Source organism: Pristiophorus japonicus, chromosome 13 (assembly GCF_044704955.1).
Source record: "Pristiophorus japonicus isolate sPriJap1 chromosome 13, sPriJap1.hap1, whole genome shotgun sequence".
NCBI classification, from domain to species: Eukaryota; Metazoa; Chordata; class Chondrichthyes; family Pristiophoridae; genus Pristiophorus; species Pristiophorus japonicus.
Window position 1 is genome coordinate 23,314,897 of NC_091989.1, and position 26,722 is coordinate 23,341,618.

General features: G+C 45.1%; 2 protein-coding genes across 2 annotated transcripts in view; one reads left to right on the top strand and one right to left on the bottom strand.

Annotated features, from left to right (window-relative positions):
* snd1 (staphylococcal nuclease and tudor domain containing 1) overlaps positions 1–26,722 on the top strand; it is a 1,067,139-nt gene that overhangs the window by 608,265 nt on the left and 432,152 nt on the right. The gene's annotated exons all lie outside the window — the stretch shown is intronic.
* LOC139277964 (leucine-rich repeat-containing protein 4-like) lies at positions 2,623–4,558 on the bottom strand. Its single transcript, XM_070896601.1, has one exon. The coding sequence runs from the start codon at positions 4,556–4,558 to the stop codon at positions 2,660–2,662; it is 1,899 nt and encodes a 632-aa protein (XP_070752702.1). The 3' UTR covers positions 2,623–2,659.

The following is a 26,722-nucleotide window of genomic DNA, read 5'->3' on the forward strand; positions in this document are numbered from 1 at the left end:
CATTTTCCTACTCTTTACCCCACCATTAGCAGTAATTCCTTCAGCAGCCTAGGCCCTAAATTCTGGGATTCCCTCCCTAAATCTGTCCGGTTCTCCACATAGAAACATAGAAAATAGGTGCAGGAGTAGGCTATTCGGCCCTTCTAGCCTGCACCGCCATTCAATGAGTTCATGGCTGAACATGCAACTTCAGTACCCCATTCCTGCTTTCTCTCCTCCTTTAAGGCCATCCTTTAATACCTAGGTCTTTGACGAAGCCTTTCGTCACCCTTCAATTTTTTTTGTCCCTGATTATACTTCTAAGAAGCACCGTGAGACATTTTTCCTATTTAAATGTAAGTTGTTGAATGTGGCATTGCAGCGAAGCCTGTTGCATAGGCAAAAAGTACTGTTTTTAGCATTCTAAAATTAAGAAGCCAAAGTCTTAACACACTAAGTACATCTCAACTGCTCTTAGTCTCACTCTGGTGTGCTATATTTCTACTGTTCTTTCACTGTTTTGTCTGTTTCTATTTCCACTCACCTCCCCCCCCCCCCCCCCACAAAAAAAAGAAGAAAACTACTGTGCAATGGGTAGTTTATTCCTGGAGAGTATTTGAAGGTTGCCAGGGTGATGGGGGCACACGGGCAAATATATAGATGTCTGTTCTTTATGCATTCTTTTCAAACGCATACTTTCATTCATTCTTCCCTGAATGTCATCATTGATCAGATGTGGCAACGTGATTGATAATCCATTGTAAATTAAAAACAGCAATGGGTATTAATACACAGTAAAGGCCAGCATTGCTTAAACGCTAGAACAGCTATCAGCTGCTTATGTTAGGGATGAATGTTCTAGTGTGTGCTATGTTGGAGTAACAGACCTTGAGCTGATTAGAGTGCTTGGTGCATCAGCTCTCAGTACCCCACCTCCCGGTCTCAGCATAAAACACAATGGCACGTTCATGTTTACAATGCAGGACCAAGCATTGCTTAATCAACATTGTTCTTGAGGACCTAATTTAATAGTTTAACATGGTGCATTTATTTCTTTTGATGCAGGTCCACTGCCCTGGCCACTTCCAGGTTTATGAAACTGCAATTCCGTTTCAATCCATTCAGACGACATTTAGAAAATTCTAAATTAGCCAGCCAGTGGTCTATGCATGCTAATGCTGGGTGAGAAGCAGCACAGTCAGCAGATGGATTACGGCAGTAAAATTCAAATAACTTTTACAAGAACAAGATTGGTATTCATACATTACAGCAATTGGAGCAAACAGTGGAGTTTTCAGTTTCTTTTTCCAATGTCGACTTGTGCTGAGGGATACACCATTTAAACCATTGGTGCGGACCCCAGTTTTAAGTCCAAATCTTGTCATGCAGAATTGCTAACCATGATTTTCTTTTGTAGATTTCATATTTGAAATGACAAAAAGAAAAACGGCAGGGTTCCCCCCTTCCCCCCCCCCCCCCCCATTTCCTGGTACCCGAGGCATTGAATCATATTTTAAAATAAATCACTAGCAATGGCAGAAGATCAAAAGAAGAATTTAATATACTGTCAGTTAACCCTTTTGATGCTGAATGTCCTTCACAGCCTTCAGTCGACACACTGCAGCTGGACTCTGCCAACAATAAAGCAAAGTACTTCTAATGCTGAAGATTAGAATGCAGGGTTTGAGAAACAGCCAACATTACGCAATGTTTTATAAATCACTCTAGCCTTGACAAACGCATTCTATTCTTGGTGCAGAAGTTGTGAAAGGGTTACTGCTTCATAATGCGCCCTGATTCTTCCCTTCCCCCCCCCCCCCCCCCGTCCTTTCTCCCCTATTTTGGGTTTGCTGCAGATATTTTCAGAATCCTATGCCAGCAACGATTTCCAAGGAAGTTCTATATTACCTTTTCAGATCAAGTACTGCTCCTTCCCGATCTCCTCTCTTTCCCCTTCCCCAAAAATACACACACATACACAACACACGCATACACACACAGACGATTATAATTTTGCATCTCAAAGCAAGACTGTGTTTTACAGTAATTAACAGACTCATCCGCACTTCCACCATTTTATAGAATTCACAGTATCACTGCATGCAGAAAAGTGTGTTTTATATAAACATAAAATATTGTCTTGTAGTGGAACGAACCCTCGCTGGTTTCACTCAGATGAAAAGGTTGTCTGGCGATTTTTCTTCCATTTATAAATTAAATCAACTCTTCTCAAAAAAAAAATCCCTTTTTTATTGCCTTTTTTTAACATTTTGGCACAGTACAAATTGGTGCTTTTACAAGATAAACCTGTAAAGTCTGATACTGGGCTTAGAAAGAATTTCCATATAAATATGTTTTACTGCATCCTCATAGCACTGGCTTTAAAAATTACAGAATGCCCTTTTTAAACTGGTTCGGCCCCATTTTTTTTCCAAAGTCATGAAAGCATCTTGAACAGCTTTGTCTCTTCTTAAACATAAGTTACAGGTTAGAAAATAGTTTATTTTTTTTATATATATATAATCACTTTTTTTAATCAGCCATGGTTGCTTTGATATAAGCATATACAAGAAAACAGTCTGGGTTTTGCACTTTTTACAAAATTCTGACAACTTGTGCAATCTATTGCATTTTATATATATATAATATATATTATATTATATATATATATGTACAGAAGTCAGATCTGAGTCTCCTGAACTTTCTCCTTGGTATGTGTCTGTATAATAAAGGGCTCGGGTATTGTAGTGTGGAGCGAGTTACCCAGGCTGTTCTCTGTCCAGTGAGCCCCATGTGCTGGTTTGTACGTGTTATAGTTCATGTGGTCGTGGACCGAGGGCACTACGACGGCCCCTTCTGATGGCGTGATGTCCTCATCCACGTTAATGATCTCTATAGTCCTGGCTGCCGCCACCGTGCTCCGTTGTTGGTGCCGCTTGCGGAGTTTGTAAAACACTATGAGCATGGCGGCTGCCAGCAGCGTCACTGCCACGAAACAGCCGATAATGATTTTCGTGGTTTTCATGACTTCGTCCAGGCTGGTGCGGGTCATGTCCGTGGCGGCCAATGTGGGGACCACCACCACTGTTTTTGGACTCCTCGTGCTCTGCAGCAGCACCGTGGGAGTGGAGATGAACGCTGGCTTGTAAGTGGGCGGTGTTGATAGAAACGGCGGTACTTTAGTCCTGACGGTGTCGGGTGTCGTTTCCACGGTGACTGTGGAAAAGTAGGTGTAATTTGACGTGTTGATCTCCGCCATGCTAACTCTCAGGAAGGCTGATGCATCGGCATTCCCTGCCACATTGGTGACCATACATTTGTAGGTACCAGCATCTGTTATTAAAACGTGCAAGAAGTATAGGGTTCCATTGTTAAATACAGATATACGGGGATGTGTTGAGCCGTGACTCAATACCGTGCTGTTGGGCAACAGCCACCGAACAGATGACATGGAGGACGTTCGACATTTCAGTTTGGCCGTTCTCCCTTCAGAGATGTTTAGGTTTTGTGGTGGCTCCAGTATAACTGGCCGCGAGCACTGGAAAGTGCCCTGGTCTACTTCGGTCAAGTATTTCCCCCTCATGTGAGGTGGGGAGTGGCACCGGCCGCAGCAAGTCGAGTTTGTGGGTATGTACTCCCGCAGCCACCAGGTGAGCCAGAGGATATCGCAGTCGCAATTCCACGGGTTGTGGTGTAGGTGCAACTCCACAAGGTACCTCAGAGGTGCAAACAGATCATGTGGCAGCGAAGTGAGGTTATTATGGGCCAGATTTAGTTCCACCAGTGCAGTGAGGTCATCAAAGGCATTCCGCTCAATCAGATTGACTTGCGAGTTCATAAGCCACAGCTTTTTTAATGATTTTAGCCCCTGAAATGATCCCGGTTTAATTGCAGGGAAGTGGTTGCTAGACATTTCCAACTCCTCCAACCTTACCAGCGGTGTGAGATTTGGCATATCCCTCAGGTTACACATTCCTAGGTTAAGGTATTTTAAGTTAATTAAGCCCTCAAAAGCACCATCCAAGATGTACTCTAGTTTTCTAAGTTCCCCCAGGTCCAAACGCAGCAGTGATGGCACCCTGTTAAAAGCGTATGATGGAATGCTTTCAATGGGGTTGTTCCTGAGCCACAATTCACGCAGTTTTGAAAAGGACTCGAATGCGCCACTTGGTATCACAGTCAGTCTGTTCTCAAACAACTCCAGTGTGTTAAGGCTAGTCAGTCCATTAAATGCACCAACCTCTATTTGCCGGATGGAATTCCGGCCGAGCTGCAAGACCTCCATGTGGTATAGGTGTCGGAAGGTGTCTGCCTTGATAAACTGGATGTTGTTCTCCATGAGGTTGAGGTACCGGGTATTAGAAGGGATCCCTTGAGGGACTTCTTTGAGTCCACGGCGAGTGCAGACGACTTTGCTGAAGTGATTACTGCAGGAGCAGATAACTGGACAACTCTGTTCTCTGTTTGACGCTTCGCACATACTCCACATCCGTACCGTGAGGTAGACGAGAAGAACCAGGGCAGCATTCCAGGTGTGATGCACAGTTACCTGCCACAAGAGATTCATGATGTGGCACATTCATAATTCACCATAGTCTGGGATCGGCACTGATTTGAAAATCGGCTCTACCCCGGCACAGCAGGCTACCAGTGCCTTTAGCGATCGACAGTGAAAGGGGGAGGGAGTGGGGTGGGGGGAAGAGAGAGGAGAGAGATGCAATGAGGACGGCCTGTCACACCTACCTCTACAAGAGTGCAGTCCCACGTTTTCATGTACTAGATACTAGTGCTATTTTCCCCTCCTCTTCCTTAATAAAAAATAAAGGATTCACAAAATGGCTCCTAGTAAATCCAAAGCAGTAGAAAGGACCGGCAGAGGTGAGGCCCAATTGGCTACGCAGGTGCATGCATCCTCTCTACCCCAGAGAGTAGCGCCATCAACTGTCGTGGTGTTTGTCCTCGGAGTTGAGAAAGCTGTCGAGCGAGCTCCATCGCTGTAGTAGAAACCAGGCAGTCTGCTTTGTGTAGAGGGTTTTTTTGTTGTTTTTTCCGACCCCTCTGCTGCTGTTGTCAGTCTCTTTCTTGCTGTGCCCACACTCTCTAATCAGTCTCACACTCTTCCTCTCTGCCAGGGTCGGCTGATTTAAAAACAGCTACGAGCCGCACATTGCAGTCAGCAGCTTAACTAGCCAGTTCTCCACCAGTAGACGCAGCAGCTGCAGGCTGCCTCCCGCACAGTTAGCAATAATCCGTTGATTGCTCCAAGGGGAGGGGGGGAAGCAATTGGAGGAGAAAAAGATTGCTGGAGAGCGCTCTCTTTCTCTCGCTGATGAAATGGAAATCTTCAGTGATGAGCCTTTTTTTTTTATTTTGGCAGAATCAGCATCACAACAGAAGGAAAGAAAGACCCTCTTCTCTTCCCTCTGTATTTCTTGTGGTATCCTTTTTTGTTTTGAGGTAGTGAGTTGTGGCAGTTTTTCTTTTAGCCTTTTGTCCTGTTAATAAGGTCTTTGTTGGCCAGTGACTGCAACAGCTGCAACAGAAACCTCTGTCCTCCGGAGCATTTTCTTTCTTTTTCTCTCTTTCGCGCTCCTCTCTTTGACAGTGTTGCAGGCTGCCACACAGGCTGCGCTCTCATCCCTTTGTCCTTCACTCTGAACGTGAATGTATTGCTGACGCATGTCGTAATGAGCAGTACATTGGTGTGATGCAGTGCTCTTGTATGTATTTACAACCCCCGCCTCTTCCCCCCCCCCCCCCCCCGCCCCACCCCCCTGCCCCACTCTCTTCCCCTCTAGGGGTTAATGATAAATGCTTCCAGCAACATTGCATTGATTCAGTGGAAGATTTTTAGATGCATATATAAACTACGGAAGAGGTTGTCAGTTCAGACCCTGTAGCTCTCATACTATCTTGGTCTGTGCTGAGTGTATGTGATGTGGTGGCCGATTCTTTCAAGTAGCCAAATGTGTTGGTGATTTAAGCTAGTTTACTGTCCTCAGTCCCTGTTGGGAGAAACACGAATTGATGTTTCAGCTGCTGGGGGCCAGCGAGCTGCAATTGGTCTGCTGGCTGCCAGTGTTACGTCATCCCTTGTAGTGCTGAGTTGGCTGCTCTGTGACGGCAAGGCAATCTGTTGGGAGCGGAGAGAAATGCTCCTGCATAGCAATGCATGGGAGAAGGGGAAAGAGGAGAGAAACAAAATGGAGTCTTTATTCTGACCGATTAAACGCAATTAAAATGCAAACACCTACCTCGTGTTTTGAATGCTCGCCTCTTCGCCTTTCATTTTCTTGCCTGAATGGAAGGTCAGGCCACTTTAAACAACCATTGGGCTCCTGTGATTTTAAATGTTGCATTAAGATCAGTTAGTTGTACTGTGGTAACATACCTGTTTGAACTTGTGCTTGTAGGATTGAAGATATGATTGTTGATGATGGGCACCCCTATATATGTCCTACACCAGATGAGATGGATTTAAATTTTGGAGGGGAATGAAAGTGCCATCCAGAAGATCTCCTGTACTGGGGCCTAAACACTATATTGACGTGATAATCTCTGCTGATGAATTATTGCTGCACCCCTCTCTTTTCTGGGGATGGGGGGAGGTAGTACTTAGAGAAGTATCAAGCTATTGTGATGTGGGGGGAGGTGATGCTACATTTTGACTGGTTCAGATTCTGAAACAACAGCTTATTAGTTGCATGCTTAGTTTCCTGAAAATCTGACTAGCGACGTGCTCGCTTTCCTCCAGTGATGTAGATATCAACTGTTCAGCTTTAGGTATTAGGAGATGGCAGCATGTGCTTCCGAGTGATAAAGAAACCTTGCACTGGCACTGCGTGTTCAGCTTTGGCTCACAGCTATCGGAAGGAGAGAAGACTCCAGCTGGATTGAGCTAGTTTGAATGAGCTTGGCGTTTTAAAGCGAGACTATTTTCCTTCGTGTAGAATGAGCCTTAACACCAGTTGGATTCAACCAGCATGACAATGGGATATTGTAAACATCTCTCCATTTTTAAGTGAGAGTATTCCCCTGTAAGAAACACACAACGCTAGCATGCAGGTACAGCAAGCAGTAAGGAAGGCAAATGGCACGTTGTCCTTTATTGCAAGGGGGTTGGAGTATAAGATGATTCTGAGTGGGCTTGACAGGGTAGATGCAGCGAGGATATTTCTTCTCATGGGGGAATCTCGAACTAGGGGGGCATAGTTTCAGAATAAGGGGTCGCCCATTTAAGACAGAAATGAGGAGGAATTTCTTCTGAGGGTCGTGAAGCTTTGGAATTCTCTACCCCAGGGAGCTGCGGAGGCTAGGTCATTGAATATATTTAAGGTGGAGATAGACAGATTTTTGAAAGAAAAGGGAGTCAAGGGCTATGGGGAACGGGTGGGGAAGTGGAGTTGAGGCCAGGATCAGATCAGCAATGATTTTATTGAATGGTGGAGCAGGCTCGAGGGGCCAAATGGCCTACTCCTGCTCCTATTTCTTATATTTTTATGTATAAGAGTAAGGAAGTCTTGCTCCAATTGTACAGGGCCTTGGTGAGACCATACCCGGAGTACTGTGCACAGTTTTGGTCTCCTTATCGAAGGAAGGATATACTTGCCTTGGAGGTGGTGCAACGGAGGTTCACTCGATTGATTCCTGGGATGAGAGATTGTGTAGAATGGGCCTATATAGTCTCTGGAGTTTACAAGAATAAGAGGTGATCTCATTGAAATATACAAGATTCTGAAGGGGGATTGACAGGGTAGATGTTGAGAGCTTGTTTCCCCTGGCTGGAGTGTCTAGAATTAGGGGTCACAGACTCAGGATAAGGGGTACGCCATTTAAGACACAGATGAGGAGGAATTTCTTTACTCAGAGGGTTGTGAATCTTTGAAATTTTCTGCCCCAGAGGTCTGTGGATGCTGAGTCTCTGAATATATTCAAGGCTGAGAGAGATAGATTTTTGGAGTCTAGGGGATTCAAGGGATATGGCGATCGCGCTGGAAAGTGGAGTTGAGGTCGATGATCAGCCCTGACCTTATTGAATGGCAGAGCAGGCGTGAGGGACCGTATGGCCTACTCCTGCTTCTCTCTCTCTTATGTTCTTATTTTCTCAACATTAACACCACTTGAATTCATTCTGCACTACAATGGGCTGTTATAACCATGTTCTAGTAAGCAAATCCTCTTCAATCATCCACTTTCATTGGCGAGATCCCCTATTGCAGTTCAGTCAGTGCATGCGAATACATTTCTTTGCACTCGAAGCAAAAGGATTTGGGAGCAGTTTGATGTCACTGTACGGATGTCAACTCCAAGTATACAGAAAACGAAGTTCCTCAATATTTATTCTCGGTGCGTCGGGTGCTCATTCTCAATTGGCGTGTGGCACTTGATGTATGTTCTGTCCTAGAGGTTTGGCCATTTGTGTCTGGAGTCTTGAGTTCAAATCCAACCCAGTCTACTGGCTGCAGGTATCCTGTGTAAAAATAATTGTGGCAGTCTCAGTCCAACACAAAACCATGAATACTTTGATGCTGTACACTCCATCTTACTCGGGGGTATAAAATGGCTGCTGTGAGAAATAGAAAGAATGGTCCTGTTTGCAGGAGGGTGCAAGGCCAAGCAGAAGGATCTGGCCCTGCTACATCTTGCCTGAGAGCACTTGTTGCTGACACTGGGTGCCCAAAAGGAAAAGTGTTCCACTCTTGATGAACATGAAATACCTCACAAAAAAAGTCTTTGAACTATATTTTGAGATATGCCAATCCAGTAGCCACTTTGCCCACATTAATTGCCTGGAGGAAAAAATGAGCCAGAGCTGAAATTTCAGTGCATTTTTGAACTCATTATACAGCAGACACCTCAAAACGCTGGAGAAGTACCACCAACGCTGCCTCCGTAGGATCCTGCAAATCCATTGGCAGGACAGATACACCAATGTCAATGTTCTTGCTCAGGCCAACATCCCCAGCATCGAAGTATTGACCGCGCTCAATCAACTCCGTTGGGTGGGCCACATCGTCCGCATGCCTGACACGAAACTCCCAAAGCAAGCGCTCTACGCAGAGCTTCAACACGGCGGGCGAATCCCAGATGGGCAGAGGAAATGCTTCAAGGTCACCTTCAAAGCCTCCTTGACAAAGTGCAACATCCTCACCGACTCCTGGGAATCCCTGGCCCAAGACCGCCTAAAGTGGAGGAAGATTATCCGGGAGGGTGCTGAGCACCTCGAGTCCCATCGCCGCGGACAAGCAGAAACCAAGGCCCCAAATTTCCACACGCGGCAAAACAGGTGCCCCTCCGAGCTGGGCGCCCGTTGTTTGCGCCGAAAACGGCGCCTGAAAAAAAACGCGCTATTCTCGAGCGCTTTGCAGCTCGATGTCTGCTTGGCGCGGCGCCCAGGGGGCGGAGCCTACCACTCGCGCCGATTTTGTAAGTAGGAGGGGGCGGGTACAATTTAAATGATTTTTTTCGTGCCGGCAACCCTGCGCGTGCGCGTTGGAGCGTTCACGCAGTCTGAAGGAAACATTGGCACTCGGCCATTTTAAAAAGTGCTGCAGAAAAAGTGAAAATTTGTTTATTGAACCCTTGCAAAGGCTTGTATTTTAATTTTCTTGATATTTCTGTGTGTGAGGGTGAGGGAGTGCATTCTGTAATTAAAGATAGACTGTGATAAACAGGACACATGCACTTGTTTGAGACTATTCAAATTCTTTGTAGCTGTTCAATATTTAACATTTTTTAATAAAACCACATTGCCCTTCCATGATCAGCACTGAGGCTTCTTGCAGCTTTCTCCCCCTGCCGTCCGTCGGGCCTGACGGGAAACGGCTGCCTCAAGTAATGAGGCTCCCTGCCTCCCCCTGCCGTCGGTCGGTCCCGACGGCAAACCGCTGCCTGAAAGGCCTGCCTGAAGCACTTTCACACAGGTAGGAACATGGTTTATTTAATCTTTTCTTTGCTTATAAATGTTTATTCAGGTTGGATTTATTTGTATAATATTTGTATAAGTATAACTAAGGATTTATTGTAGAATGTAATGACTTCCCTTCCCCCCCCCCTCCCCCCCCCCACCTCGTTCCCGAGGCCTAATTTGTAACCTGCGCCTGATTTTTTAATGTGTAGACAAGGTTTTTTCAAGCCTACAAAAATCTTCACTTGCTCCATTCTAATTTAGTTTGGAGTACGTTTTCACTGTGGAAACTTTCAAATCCGGCGTCAGTGGCCGGACACGCCCCCTTTTGAAGAAAAAATTCTGTTCCAAAGTGAAACTGTTCTACCTGACTAGAACTGCAGAAAACTTAAATGTGGAGAATTCCGATTTCTAAGATACTCCGTTCTCCACCAGTTGCTCCTAAAAATCAGGAGCAAATCATGTGGAAACTTGGGGCCCAAGTGTGGATAGCGGAAAGAGCGTGCGTCAACCCAGGCTCCCCAACCACCCTTTCCTTCAACTGCTGTCTGCCCCACCTGTGACAGAGACTGTAGGTCCCACATTGGACTCCTCAGTCTCCTGAGAACTCACTTTGAATGGAAGCAAGTCATCCTCAACTCTGAGGGACTGCCTATGATGATGATGATCCAAAAAATACACAACTTGAAAAAGAAAAGGAAGTTTCTTCCAAAAGGAAGTAATTTATTCTCACTCCACCCTGCCACCCTAGATGAGCAGATTTGTCACAGTCTGACTCATGACTTGTACAAGATGAGAGCTCATTGAGGTAAATTCTGGAAATGCATCGAGTAGTGCTGGCGTTTGTTCTCAGCTGATGCTGCAGTTCTAAGCTGGCTTTATTATGCTGTTGTGCTTCCTGCTACCAATACAAAGTATGACGACGGCTGATGGTCAGGATTTGCAGCCACTGGCCTAGGTGAATGGGTGGAGTTTTCTTGTCGTGAAACTGATAGAAACATAGACATAGAAAATAGGTGCAGGAGTAGGCCATTCGGCCCTTCGAGCCTGCAACGCCATTCAATACGATCATGGCTGATCATTCCCTCAGTATCCCTTTCCTGCTTTCTCTCCATACCCCTTGATCCCCTTAGCCATAAGGGCCATATCTAACTCCCTCTTGAATATATCCAATGAACTGGCATCAACAACTCTCTGCGGCAGAAAATTCCATAGGCTAACAACTCTGAGTGAAGAAGTTTCTCCTCAACTCAGTCCTAAATAGCTTACCCCTTATCCTAAGACTGTGTCCCCTGGTTCTGGACTTCCCCAACATCAGGAACATTCTTCCTGCATCTAACCTGTCCAGTCCCGTCAGAATCTTATACATTTCTATGAGATCCCTCTCATCCTTCTAAACTCCAGTGAATACAGGCCCAGTTGATCCAGTCTCTCCTCATATGACAGTCCAGCCATCCCTGGAATCAGTCTGGTGAACCTTCGCTGCACTCCCTCAATAGCAAGAACGTCCTTCCTTAGATTAGGAGACCAAAACTGAACACAATATTCCAGGTGAGGCCTCACCAAGGTCCTGTACAACTGCAGTAAGACCTCCCTGCTCCTATACTCAAATCCCCTAGCTATGAAGGCCAACATACCATTTGCCTTCTTCACCGCCTGCTGTACCTGCATGCCCACTTTCAGTGACTGATAAACCATGACACCCAGGTCTCGTTGCACCTCCCCTTTTCCTAATCTGCCGCCATTCAGATAATCTGCCTTCGTTTTTTTGACCCCAAAATGGATAACCTCACATTTATCCACATTATACTGCATCTGCCATGTATTTGCCCACTCGCCTAACCTGTCCAAGTCACCCTGCAGCCTCTTAGCGTCCTTCTCACAGCTCACACCGCCACCCAGTTTAGTGTCATCTGCAAACTTGGAGATATTACACTCAATTCCATCATCTAAATCATTAATATTTATTGTAAAGAGCTGGGGTCTCAGCACTGAGCCCTGCGGCACTCCACTAATCACTGCCTGCCATTCTGAAAAGGACCCGTTTATCCCGACTCTCTGCTTCCCTGTCTGCCAACCAGTTCTCTATCCATGTCAGTACATTACCCCCAATACCATGTGCTTTGATTTTGCACACCAATCTTTTGTGTGGGACCTTGTCAAAAGCCTTTTGAAAGTCCAAATACACCACATCCACTGGTTCTCCCTTGTCCACTCTGCTAGTTACATCCTCAAAAAATTCCAGAAGATTTGTCAAGCATGATTTCCCTTTCATAAATCCATGCTGACTTGGACCAATCCAATCACTGTTTTCCAAATGCGCTGCTATTTCATGTTTAATAATTGATTCCAACATTTTCCCCACTACTGATGTCAGGCTAACCGGTCTATAATTACCCGTTTTCTCTTTCCCTCCTTTTTTAAAAAAGTGGTGTTACATTAGCCACCCTCCACTCCATAAGAACTGATCCAGAGTCGATAGTTTGCTGGAAAATTATCACCAATGCATCCAATATTTCTAGGGTCACTTCCTTAAGTACTCTGGGATGTAGACTATCAGGCTCTAGAGATTTTTCGGCCTTCAATCCCGTCAATTTCCCTAACACAATTTCTCGCCTAATAAGGATATTCTTCAGTTCCTCCTTCTCACTAGACCCTCGGTCCCCTAGTACATCCGGAAGGTTATTTGTGTCTTCCTTTGTGAAGACAGAACTGAAGTACTTGTTCAATTGGTTTGCCATTCCTTTGACCAAGGGCCAGAAATATAAGATAGTCCCCAATAAATCCAGTAGGCAATTCAGGAGAAACTTCTTTACCCAGAGAGTGGTTAGAATATCGGACTCACTGCCACAGGGAGCAGTTGAGGCGACCAGCAATTAATACATTTAAGGGGAAGCTAGATAAACACATGAGGGAGAAAGGAATAGAAAGATGTGTTGATGAGGTTAGCTGAAGAAGGGTGGGAGGAGGCTTGTGTGGAGCATAAACACCTGTATTAACCTGTTGATTTCCGTTCTGTAAATACTATGTAATGGTGAATTTGCCAAGTTTACTTGGGCCAAAAATCATAGCCACTGGTCTTAGCAAGCCTTGATGCTGCCATCAACTGCATGTGACCCAGCTATAGCATGATTTAATGCAAGATAAAAGCACCTTTAAAATATCTTGGACCTAACCTGTAAAAAGAAGAGACTAAAGTGGGGAAGGTTGAGACCCTCTTTGATCCTCATCCATTGTTCCTCATCCATTGCACTGTTCTAAAACCCAGTGCCACAGCTTTGTCCCAGAAGCAACAATGTTTATTTTTTTGTCAGCTTTTCTCACCAGTCTTTCTCCTTTCCCCTCAAAGCATTAACTGGAGTAGGTTTCCACAGATGCAAATGTGTACTATACACTACCTCGTGTTTGCGGCCACTATCTAGGAGAGCCCAGACAGTGAACACTGATGCACTATTGGACCACGGAGGACGTCACAGCTGAGCCTAATCCCGTTCCCAATCTGATGTCACACAAGTGCACATCCAGCGGGAGCAGCAAGATTGAGAACTCTTGTTTTCTTTTTTAAACCTCTTCCTGTTCTGTCAGTCTTCCTGAAGCGACTTGTGGTTTGAAAGTGGCAGTAAATGCTCATTGTGCTTTTCTCCCTTACTATGAAATAATATGGAGGGTTTTAGATTGGAAGGAAATCCTGCTTGCTTATCAAAACTGGGACTACATGTTCTTTTTTTGGGAGGGATGGTATTGAGTCCACTATGTGGATGTGGCAGATTCTTTGCAGGTTTTGGCTATTCAGCTATATTTGCAGTGCTACACTAACTGCTCCTGTGGGATAAGTGGTTGCACTGTTTATTTGTACACAGATTTCTGTTGTCTCAGTGTTTCTGAATTCTTGAAGTGTAGCACAGTGATGGCACGGTACATCGACACTCTAATTAGAGCTGTGTCACAGATTGCTGGGTTGCAGGCCTGCAGCTAATTCCCGCACCCTCTCTACTCCGCCACTGCTTCTCTTCTCTTCCCCACACCCACTCCCCGATTGCTCCACCAGTCTAAATTTTCAATCTCGACTTCACCACTGGAGCAGCACTGAGCTGAGACGAAGCACAACCTTACGGGAAGAGACAGTCACCCTGACTTTAACTCCAGCTAAAGAGCAGAATTGCTGGATGTTTCCAAACCGTTTGGGGAGGTGGTTAACCCGTGGAGAGAGGAAAATAAAGAAAGTAAGACTTGGATTTATAATAGCGCCTTTCATGACCACAAAGCTCTTTACAGCCAATGAAGTGTTTTTGGAGTGCAGTCACTGTTGTAATGTGGGAAATGTGGCAGCCAACTTGCACACGGCAAACTCCCACAAACAGCAATGTGATAATGACCAGATAATCAGTTTCTGCTATGTTGATTGAGGGATAAATATTGGTCAGGACACTGGGGATAACTCCCCTGCTCTTCTTCAAAATAGTGCCATGGGATCTTTTATGCTCACCTGAAAGGGCAGACGAAGCCTTGGTTTAATGTCTCATCCGAAAGATGGCCTCCGACAGTGTAGCACTCCCTCAGCACTGCACTGGAGTGTCCGCCTAGATTTATATGCTCAAGTTCCTGGAGTGGGACATGAACCCACATCCTTCCGACTGTGTGCTACCCACTGAGCCACAGCTGACAATAGGAAGGGGAGAAGAATAAAATAAACATTTCACAGAATTCTAGAAGCGTTGCTCAATTACGAGCTGATTGGCAAGATATTGTTTGTTTACTAATATGTTTTTCTCCCCGTCTCTCCTGAAGGCACGGAGTGCTGCTGTGCTGGGGTACAGTTCTGCTAACTTGTCCAAGGCGATTATTCATCAGAGCCTAGATAACCAGTGTAGGCAGCCTATTTCACACTGGTGAGGGGGGGGGGGGGGGGCGGGAAGAGAGAGGGACAGGAGGAGAAGAGATCACAGCTGAGCCCAATCCTGTACTTGTGTCTCATGCAGATTGTGGTTTCCAGCATGTTGCTGCTTTTAAAATGTTTGCTCTTTGGCAAGATTCACGTACAACAGGGAGAAAAGAAACCTTGAAAGGTCTACTTGTTATTCAGGGATTCCCATTCACTATGACGAAATTCAAAAATTTCAGACGATTTTAATACTTGCGTTAACTTGACTTTCCAAGCATGTGCATGTTCTTGTCCAATGTCTGTCCATACGTGTGCATTAATCCAGTTGGAGTCACTGGATAGCAGTCAGGAGCATGAAGCTTGGCTGTTTTATTTTTAATTATTTCACCACTTCAACCCCCCCCCCATCCCTTTTTTCCCCCCCTCCCTCCTTCCACTTTCGGGTGTAAATCAAATCTGGAACCTTCTGATATGTATGGCTCAGTATCTTGCCAGGCTGTGCCTTAACCTACTCGGAAGTTGGAGGAGCTTACTACCCCTTGTTTTTTCCCCTTTTACACTTCCACGAAGTATGCAAAATGTCAACTGTTCAACAGTGAGCTGCTTATAAAGTGTCAGCTTGGCTCAGCGATAGCACTCTGAGTCGGGAGGTCGTGGGTCCAAACCCCACTCCAGAAACTTGAGCACAAAATCTAGACCGACACTAGTGTAGTACTAACGGGATGATGCACTGTCTGAGGCACCCCTCCCCATCTGTCTGTTCAAGTGGATATAAAAGATTACCTGACAATATTCGACCAAGTGTAGGGGAATTCTCCTAGTGTCCTGACCAACAAGTAGATTGACTGGTAATTCATCTGATTACGTTTTGTGGGGAAATGATTGTGAAGTGTTTTGGGCAATTCTGAGGATTTGGAATGCACTATATACATTTCTTTCTAGACACACAGAAACATAGAAAATAGGTGCAGGGGTAGACCATTCAGTCCTTCGAGCCTGCACCACCATTCAATATGATCATGGCTGATCATGCAACTTCAGTACCCCATTCCTGCTTTCTCTCCGTACCCCTTGCTCCCTTTAGCCGTAAGGGCCACATCTAACTCCCTTTTGAATATATCTAACGAACTGGCCTCAACAACTTTCTGTGGTAGAGAATTCCACAGGTTCACAATTCTCTGAGTGAAGAAGTTTCTCCTCATCTTAGTCCCATATGGCTTACCCCTTATCCTTAGACTGTGACCCCTGGTTCTGGACTTTCCTAACATCGGGAACATTCTTCCTGCATCTAACCTGTCCAGTCCTGTCAGAATTTTATATGTTTCTGTGAGACCCCCCCCTCATTTATCTAAATTCCAGTGAATATAAGCCTAGTCCACCAGTCTTTCTTCATATGTCAGTCCTGCCATCCTGGGAATCAGCCTGGTAAACCTTCGCTGCACTCTCTCAATAGCAAGAATGTCCTTCCTCAGATTAGGAGACTTTATTGTTCTGACAAATGTGCTGAGGTGGTGAAATACAGTTCAAGATTATAATGTTTGACCCCTGTGTTCCTGGTGAGGATGAGAATTTTCCTGTACCCTACACACTGGTTTCTATTTGTTGGATTCCCTATGTGCCCTTGACAATCATTGCAAAAAAATTCTGAAATTGTGACATTTTGCTAAATAGTAAATGCAATCATTCTTCCTGGTTGAGATTGATGCTGCTCATTATCTCAGGAGTGCTGCTGCTGCATAGGTGTCATTTGTTGAAAATTGCAGGTTTGGTGGTGTTTGGACATGTCCCAGTGGAGCAACGTGTCTATTTGTTTTACATACCCTGTAATGTCTGAAAATTTCAACATTGCTACAATTTACCAATACATATAATCTGCTAGACTGCTTTGATTATCGGATTTCCTTATTTGCATGCTAGGATCTTTGTATGTTTAATTTTTTCCAGAATTCCCCGGATTATGAGATTATGTGAGCAGTTAGTCTGATTACAGGGCAGCTAAGGAATTCTATTGTGGCGAGGTCTCCTTCCAACCCAAGGGAGATTTTGGAAGTGGGGTCTCAAGCACGTGCTGAAAGCAGATTTACTAGGGATTCAGAAGCTTTGGGTAATCACAAACACGTTATTTAGTCTGATACAAAATGTAATTATCTAAAGAGATAAGTGCATATACTTTAAACATGAGAGAAAGTCCATGTGTTAAATATCTCCTTGTATTACTTCTGTACTCGTTCCTGAGTCAGAGGTCGTGGGTTCAAGCCCCATTCCCGACACTTGAGCACGTAATCTAGGCTAACATTTCAGTGTAGTTTCGAGGGACTGCTGTACTGTCGGAGGTGCCATCTTTCGGATGAGAAGTTAAACCAAGCCTGTGCGCTCGGGTGGATGTAACAAAATCCCATAGCACTATGGGTAGAAGAGTAAAGAAGTTCTCTTGCCCAATGTTTATACCCCTCAACCAACATCACAAACAGATTATCTGGTCCTTTATCTCATTGCTAATTTTGACATCTTGCTGTATGCAAATTGGCTGTTACATTTGCCTTCATAACACTTTAAAAGTATTTCATGGTCTGTAAAGTACTTTGGACATCCTAAAGCACTATATAAATGCAAGTCTGTTCTTTCTTTACTTTATCAATGGTAATTTCTCAATTAAAGAATTGCTCCAGCCATATCATATTCCAAGCTGAGAGAGAATGAAAGCATCCAAGGGTATGCGGATGTCCAATTTGTGATGCATCCTCTGTGTATTGAGCTGTCAGAGGTGGGTGTAGTTTTGCTGTTGAAATTTCACATTTGGATAATGAGATCTGCTCCAGATACAGAATGACAATATGGAGGTGGAGTCATCAGGATGTGTTCCATTGCTCTGTCACTTGCTCTCTGAAATCGAGCGTTGAGCAGATTAAAGTTTATTGGAGGAAGTTGATGTTTGAATGTCTGCGCTGATGTCCCACTTAACTCTTGCACCCAAACGATATGACTGATTTTTCAAAATAAAACTCCAGGCAGTCAATGAGTTTGTTAAATGATTTTTGCAGCTTGTGGTAATTAACTGGTTTCATTACAATAAAAATGTTCCGAAGTACTTTTTTTTTCAAGTGGGATGTGGATTAGAATTCCAAACAGTTCAGCAACGGAAGTATCTGTGAGCAGATTTTGGCAGCTCCTTTCTTTTGAAACGCCAAAGCCTTAAAACGGTTTGAGTTCAACCATGAACCATGTATAAAAATGTTTCCTTTATTGCTGCTTTGCTCTATTTACCATTTCTCTCAAATAAGTCTCTTGCCTATTTCCGTTTGATTTGTATGACATTTTTGACCCTACCCCCCGAATGGTTACATAGTAAAGCAGGTTGTAATGGCTCTATTGCCCTCCTATGTCTGATTTGGCCCAGAGGATTATGCAAATAACCAAGGTTAATATTGGGGCATTTAGCACCTTTCTTTCCCAAGACCAAGCCTTTATTGAAGGGCATAATCATAGTTCAAGCTTTATGTAAAAAAAAACACGGTTTATTGCAAGGTTGTAGCTAGCACAATCAAGTTTGTACATACTCACTCCCATCTATTCCAGCTTGCATCCTTCGGATTGAAGCTTACCTTTGTGTACATGACCATGTATACTATTTCTATTCTCTGGGTCATTGTTGCCCGCTCCACCATTTTGTTTACAATGTAAATGCCTTCCTGCTGCTGTGGAAGGGATGCTGAAATAAATTGTATGTAATTGCGTCCAGTCCTAAGCATAAGGCGCACAATGACATATTTTCTCCGAACACAATTTAAACTTTTCTATTCTAATATTTATAACTTGAAAGACACTTTTATAGAGTCACTGTTTTAGTTTGGTTTCAAGGAGCTAAGTTTACACTAATAAATCTGTCCCTCATATTCCAACTGCTGACCCTTGGGCACATGAAGAGCCTAGGATAACACAAGTGCGTTTGTAGTATGGACAGCAGTTTCCCAGAATGGGTGGCAGTTCATATTGTTGATGTAGATATTGAAAGGGAAGACTGTGAATGATTTTTGAGCAGTGATTGGCCATCTGCTGTTTCCATGTTCCATATGACATTCAACCCCTCGAGCCTACTCCGATAGATTTTACTAATGTGCAGTCCCGGCATGGAGTTTAGCCTGCTGGGAGAACTCATTGGGAGTTAGGGTATGGAGATTTTCAAGGGCAGTGATATCTGAGAGGACTATCTGACCTCAGCCGGAATATTTGATGTGCATTTCCCAGCAGGCTAAGGTCACTGCCGGGAGCACAGATTTCTAAAATCCCCTTCAGTGTTGGTGTGAATGAGCATTATCTCATGGCTCTGTCTTTCTTTATAATACACTGGCTGCAATATTGTCATGAGATGTTTTATAGCTCTGCATGGAGAAGCAGTCCCACTGAATGGATTTATGTTTGTGCAGAGAACAGCCTAAAGTAAAATAACTATCCAGAGAAAGTGGCCATCATGTCCAATTTTCAGTAATTGAATATTGAATTCAGGGAGTCACGATAGCTAACCCTGCTTATACTTAACGGATTTCATAAATGTTTACTACATGCGCTTGCAAAGTCTGGTGGAAGATCATCAATAATGCGGCAACTTTTATTACTATTGACGGAAAATCAACATAAACAATCTCGGCCCAAGGAAAACTCTCATCATACATTTCTGCTTTAAATATGAAAATGAAAGATTCAATTCCTTTAACCATCATTCATGCACATCAGGGACAGCATGATTAAGAACCTGCAATTGGGAATTTTCAATTTTTTTATGATCCAAAAATGCATTCAAAGAAACTGGAAATACAGTGCAAGTCTCAGTGCGAACAATTTTTTTTAAATGAACAAAAAATTACAATAAAACACCAGAAAAATTACTTTGTTTCCTGCTGCAGTTGAAAATCGAGGAAGATAATATCTGAGCAAGCATAATTGCAGGAAACTCGTGTATGTGGCTCTGTTACTTGGAGGATGGTATTTTGGATGGTGATGCATTCAGGAGGGAGGGATCAATAGATGATCATAAAAGATCATGGAGGTTTGGGCCTTTTGTACTTGTGGACTGTAACTCGCGCCCAAAATTCTGCAATCTTTTAGGCTGATTATTTGATTTGCTTACACGTATTTCTGGGCGTAAATACGTAGGAAATTACAGGCCTAGAATGACTGTAAAGTGGAAAACAGGAGATGATTAAGTGTCAGAAGTGATATTCACATGTTACAATACGAAGCAATAATGGGAGCAACCAAAGAAGTGAGCGACAAATGAGACACGACAGTGTGTGACTAGATCAAGGTATGAGATAGACGGGTAGAAAGGGAACTGAGCTGTATGGGCTGGAGTGGCCCCAAAAGCCTGGTAGAAGAAAAAAAGCAAGTTGACACCAAACCTGCAGAACACCTCCCCAGCAAGGTGCTCAGATGGAGTGTCCCCACTTCTAAGTAAACCTTGATGTTATCTCATTGTATTATTTCCTATATACGTTTTTGCCAGTCAGTTTTATTGCTGCATATGTTAACTTCTAACAAGGGATTGTTTGTTTAAACCTGTTCTTTCTGATGAAGCAAAATCTCCATCTGCGAAGAAAAGAATTTGGATTTTTCTAGTGCCGTATCATATCCCTTTTTGAGGCTTCAGACACTGGCCTCAAGTTTCGTCCCGCGGCGAAAACGGCGCACCTCCGAGCTGGGCGCCTGTTTTTCGCGCCGAAAACTGCGCTTAAAAAAAAAAAGAGTCCGATATTCTCGAGCTCCTTGGAGCTCGATGTCTGCTTGGCGCAGCGCGCTCTTCGCAGCAGGGGGCGGAGCCTAACACTCGCGCTGATTTTCTAAGTAGCAGGGGGCGGGTACAATTTAAATTAGCCTTCGTGGTGCTGGCAACCCTGCGCGTGCGCGTTGGAGCGTGCGCGCATGCGCAGTCTCAAACAAACATTGGCACTCGGCCATTTTTAAAAGGACTGCAGAAAAAGTGAAGATTTGTTTCTTGGACCCACTGACGCCGCCCCATAAGCGTGGCCGAACAGCCTAAAGAATCTTAATCAGCTGCGTGTGTCCTGCGTTCTTTCTTCGGCTCCCGGCCAGCCACTGACGCCGCTGCTATCTCATGGCCGAATGGTCTCACGTCCATCCTTCCGCTCCTGATTCTTCGGTTGCCTTCGAGCCACTGACGCCGCCCCATAAGCGTGGCCGAACGGCCTAAAGAATCTTAAATCAGCTGCATGTGTCCTGTGTTCATTCTTCGGCTCCCGGCCAGCCACTGACGCCGCTGCAATCCCATGGCCGAATGGCCTCAAGTCCGTCCGGATGCTGCATCTTCGCGGGGAATGAAGGCCTGCCTCAAGCATCGCAGCTCAGCTCGAAGGCTGCTTCCCGCCTACTGCTGCCGTCGAGACACTGACGCCACACCCCTGCCTGTCTCCAACATGAAAGGCCTGCCTGAAGCACAGCAGCTCGAATGGTGCTGCTGTTTCACACAGGTAGGAAGATGGTTTATTTAATCTTTTCTTTGCTTATACATTTTTATTCAGGTTTGATTTATTTGTATAATATTTGTATAAGTATAACCAAGGATTGATTGTAGAATTTAATTACTTCCCTTCCCCCCCCCCTCCCCCCACCTTGTTCCCCACGCCTAATTTGTAACCTACGCCTGATTTTCTAAAGTGTAGACAAGGTTTTTTCGAGCGTACAAAAATCTTCACTTACTCCATTCTAAGTTAGTTTGGAGTAAGTTTTCACTGACGAAACTTTGAAAACAGGCGTAAGTGGCCGGACATGCCCCCTTTTGAAAAAAGAATTCTGTTCCAAAGTGAAACTGTTCCAACTGACTAGAACTGGAGCAAACTAAATGGCGAGAATTCCGATTTCTAAGATACTCCGTTCTACACCAGTTGCTCCTAAAAATCAGGAGCAAATCATGGCGAAACTTGGGGCCATAGTCTCCATAGTTACTCATCGTGGTCAGGTGTCTGACCTGGGGAGTCTATAACAATCACAGTACCAATAATTAGTCCCTGGTCATGAGCCTGGTCCACTTGAACCCAGCTAGCTTCAGCTGTCTTTGTGTTGGAGTTGGAACTTGGTGGAGAAAACAAGAAGTCAAGAGGGCAAAGGAGGAGGAGAAAGACCATCACATCTCGAGATGCTTCATCGCCAGTTAATTACCTTTTTGAAGTGCAGTCGTTGCTGTTGTGCAGGCAGATGTTGCAGTCCATTTTTGCGCAGCTGACTTTTTCGGTGGTGTGTTGAGGGAGGAATGTTGTCCAGTACACTCGGAGAGCAGTCTGCTCCTCTGTACATAGTACCCTGATATCTTTTGTGTTCAGTTGAGTAGGGCCACGGAGCTTCTGTTCAACTTCTCATCTAAACAATGCGGCACTCCATCAATACTGCAGTGAAATGTCGACCGATATATATTTGCATGCATGATATGTATCAGCTGGAGACTGTTCTCTTGATCTTCAATTGATATGGGTGTCAGTTGCCTGAATAGCTGGAATATTATTAAAAAGTTTCCCTTTGATCTGTGTTTAACTTAAATTCTGGTTTGCTGACTGCTTTTTTTCTCTCCCATGTAAATAGCTATTGCTTCTCTTGGATTGATTTAAGTACATTTTTGATGGATGTGCACGGAGTGCTTCCTCAGTTGAACTTGTGTAACTTTCAAATTTTGGCTGTTACAAGTGTGAATGCTGTATTGTCAGACAATGTAACCAGGCTCTGTAAAGGAAAGATTCAAATACGTTTTGTTCCATCAATCAATGGATATTCTATTTCAATATTAGTTTAATTAGGCTTGATTGATTTCAAAGGAAAAAGCAAAATTTTTTGAATGATGCTTGATTTAAATGCCAAGAAATCATCATCTGGGAGTCTGTGGGTGATTGAAGACATCTGTGTTCTCTGTGGAACATTATCGTGGAGAAACTTACTTTTTAAAGAACTATTAAAGGGCCCAAGTTTCGGCCTGAGTTGCTCCTGATTTTTTGGAGCAACTGGTTTAGAACAGAGTATCTTAGATATTCGAATTCTCGGCATTTAGTTTGCTCCAGTTCTAGTCAGTTAGAACAGTTTCACTTTGGAACAGAATTTTTTTTTTCAAAAGGGGGCGTGTCCGGCCACTTACGCCTGTTTTCAAAGTTTCGACAGTGAAAACTTACTCCAAACTAACTTAGAATGGAGTAAGTGAAGCTCGAAAAAACCTTGTCTGCACTTTAGAAAATCAGGTGTAGGTTACAAATTAGGCGTAGGGAACGAGGTGGGGGAGGGGGAAGTCATTAAATTCTACAATCAATCCTTAGTTATACTTATACAAATAAATCCAACCTGAATAAAAATTTATAAGCAAAGAAAAGATTAAATAAACAATGTTCCTACCTGTGTGAAACAGCAGCAGCCTTCGAGCTGCTGTGCTTCAGGCAGGCCTTTCATGTTGGAGACAGGCAGGGGTGTGGCGTCAGTGTCTCGACGGCAGCCCCAACAGCGGCAGCAAGCAGCCTTCGAGCTGAGCTGCGGTGCTTGAGGCAGGCCTTCATTCTCTTAGTGGCTGGCCGCGAAGAATCAACACCAGAAGGATGTGAGGTCATTCGGCCATGGGATAGCAGCGGTGTCAGTGGCTGGCCGGCCGCCGAAGAATCAACACCTGACACACGCAGCTCTTTAAGGTGCTTGAGGCCATTCGGCCACGCTTTAGGGGCGGCGTCAGTGGCTCGACAGCAGCCGAAGATACAGCAGCAGCCTTCGAGCTGTGAGGGGGACTGAGGCCATTTGGACAGGAAGAGGCAGCCACATAGACAGTTTTATACTTAAATTTGCAGAATGGGTGCTGCATTGTCAACACCACGTATTATGCAATGGTTTGCCATCAATTCACTGCATAGGAGAGAATTAATTAGAGCTCGCCGCACCAGGAACGTCATAGCCGTAGGTTGATGGGCAGGAGACCTTACCCACATCGACAATATCGAGCCAGGCGCTCGTACCTGGACATGAGCGAGGCTGATTGTGTGAAAAGACTGTGTTTTCGCAGAGAAGTTGTCACTGAGATCTGTGATATGGTGAGAGCAGATTTGCAGCCCAGAAGCAGAACGCCGACTGCCCTATCTGTTGCAGTGAAGGTAGCAGCTGCACTTTCTTTCTATGCCTCGGGATCGTTTCAGGCTACAACTGGAGATGTGTGTACCAACTCTCAACGTGCAATACATGCCTGCGTTTACCAGTCACGGCTGCACTGTATGCGCGAAGGAATGACTTCATCAATTTCCCAATGACCGCACAAGCGATCCATGAGAGGGCTGTGGGTTTCTTCAGGATTGCCAGCTTCCCAAAGGTACAGGGCTGCATTGATAGTACCCACATAGCCTTGCGAGCACCTGTGGAGGATTCTGAGCAGTACCGAAATAGGAAAGGTTTCCACTGTATCAATGTGCAGCTCGTGTGTGTGACGACAAGCAGCGCATCATGTCAGTCGATGCGAGATACCCTGGCAGCACCCACGATGCGTTCATCCTACGCGACAGCGTTCTATCTGACATGTTTGAGCAGCAGCCAGAAGGGCAGAGCTGGCTACTGGGAGACAAAGGGTACGGCCTGACCACCTGGCTCATGACGCCCCTACGCGTGACACGGACAGAAGCTGACCGTCAATACAACATGGCGCACATTGCGACGCGCAGCATCATTGAGAGGACCATTGGCATATTGAAACAGCGTTTCTGATGCCTGGACCATTCCGGTGGACAGTTGCTATACTCTCCTCAGATTGTCGGTCACTTCACTGTTGTGTGCTGCATGCTTCATAACTTAGCCATCATGAGGCAGCAGGAGCTGGTAGTGGAACCAGAAGACCTACGTGAGGGTCCAGTGCATGATGATAGTATTTTGGAAGAGCAGGATGTGGATGATGGTGATGATCAGGAAAGCATGCAAGTGCATGATGTCGGAGCACGAGGTCGGAGGAGGGCCGTCCATCGTGCCCTTTTAACGATTGCTCGAGCCCTGCGCCAGCAGCTCATCCGTAAACGCTTCAACTACTGATGCCTGAGGGCTCTGCGACCACTTTTGCGAATGGACATGTTTATTCTTTGCAGTTGTTCCTATGTTGTGTTGTGTTAATGGAACATGAAACAGTTTTAATGAAAAAATATTTTATTGAAAAGTTAACGTCACTCTAATAAAATCTTTGTTGTATCAAACTATACTTTTTAATATGACTCTTGAAGATCACTTATAAACTTGTAAAGTTGCAAAACACTTTCTATGTGAAAAATTTTACACTCTAAGATCACTTATACTTCAAGATCGCTTTTTAGATGCAAAATTAAATAATTTACCGAATGTGAGAGCATTTACACTATAAGATCACTTGAAAACCCTGAGATCTCACATGTTGTAAAGTTACAAAACAATTTCAATTTGAAAAACGCTACTACAGCTACATCAAGAACAAGAACAAAAGCAGCAAAGAAAGGCTGCAACCATCTCTCATCCACATCTCAGTGAATGTTCACTTCCTCATGGGGGTGTCATTTGAATGGCTGGGCTGTGTGCCCTTATTGCAGTAGCTACCTCAACCAGGCCCCCTCTGACGGCCTGTGCCGACACTTGCATGCCCTCCCTGACGGCCTGTGCCGTCAATTGCACTCCCTCGCACATTCCCTCCCTAAGTTCCCGTGTCATTACTGCTATTTCTCCCGTCAGGACTGTCAACTCTTCACCTACTGCACTGACGCCACCAATGAGTGATCGGGTAAGCTCATTGGTCTCCATACCCAATGCCACAACCTGAGTCGCATCTGTTGCATGCTGCATCTCAGGAGAGCATGTCTCCCAATCTCCTCCTCCTCTGCCTGGGTCTGCCTTGTGGCAGCACTACACTGGGAGGTGCGGGCACGGACGGTGGGATGCTCGGTGTTGCAAGCGGCACCACTACACAGGGAGGCGCGGGCTGGGACTGTGGGACGCTCTGTTCCAGACAGCTGAACTGGAGGGAGAGGCTCGGGCTGGAATGGTGGGATGCTCTGTGTTGCAGACGGCAGTACTAGAGAGAGAGGCTCGGGCTGGGATGGTGGGGCGCTCGGTGTTCCAGACGACAGCACTCGAGTGCGAGCCGTAGGCTGGGATATTGGATGAATGGGTGTAAACTGCTCCATGATATCAGCAGCAACACTGGGACCCGAAGCGTCGGAATCAAAACCATAGTAGGTGGAAGCAGAACCTATGCGAGAGGGAGGCGCAGGCTGGGACGGTAGTGCACTGACTGTAGAATGCTGCATTATACCAGCAGCACCACTGGGACCCGCAACATCGGAAGCAAAACCATGGAAGGTGGAACCAAAACCTATGCTAGGGGTTGAAACTCTGATGCCCCTTGATGGGGGCTCATAAACATTAAATTGGAAGCTCTCCCCGACAGACATTTCAGTCATCGCTGCCATCATCCAGTCTGGATCGTCCGCAGCTGGTTGTACTGGTTCTTGTTCTGTACCCTCAGGATCCTCAGGGTTGGCAGCAGCAGCAGCAGCGTTGTCGTCGTCGTCATCATCATCATGTTCTGCAAAATACATCAGAACAGTCAAATGCTTAACAGCAAGGGAGGGGGCCGGATGGGTGGCATGAGTACTCTCACACATAGCAGGCCAGGCAGCAGGTTGATTTAAAGGGCCGCGATGCATTTTCAGGACTTGCCCTCTTCCTCGCGTGCGGGCCCAGCTTGTGCTGTACCGATTGCTTTTCTCCATGTACGACTCTTCATGGCAGCTACCCTTTGTTCCAAGGGTGTCAGTGGATGCAGATTGGATACGCCTCCTCCTGTCCGAGTTGCCTCCCTTTTGTTGTGGGCCAATTTCTTCTGCAAAGAGTAAAATATAACTTTTTACAGAGTGTGTCAGTCTGCAAGCTGGGACTAGGTTACAATTACGATTAAATTAAAAATGGGAAATATTACTTAC

Bases quoted from the DNA above. Each gene is read 5' to 3' on its own strand.
- LOC139277964 (XM_070896601.1), bottom strand. From the start codon at position 4,558: ATGTGCCACATCATGAATCTCTTGTGGCAGGTAACTGTGCATCACACC.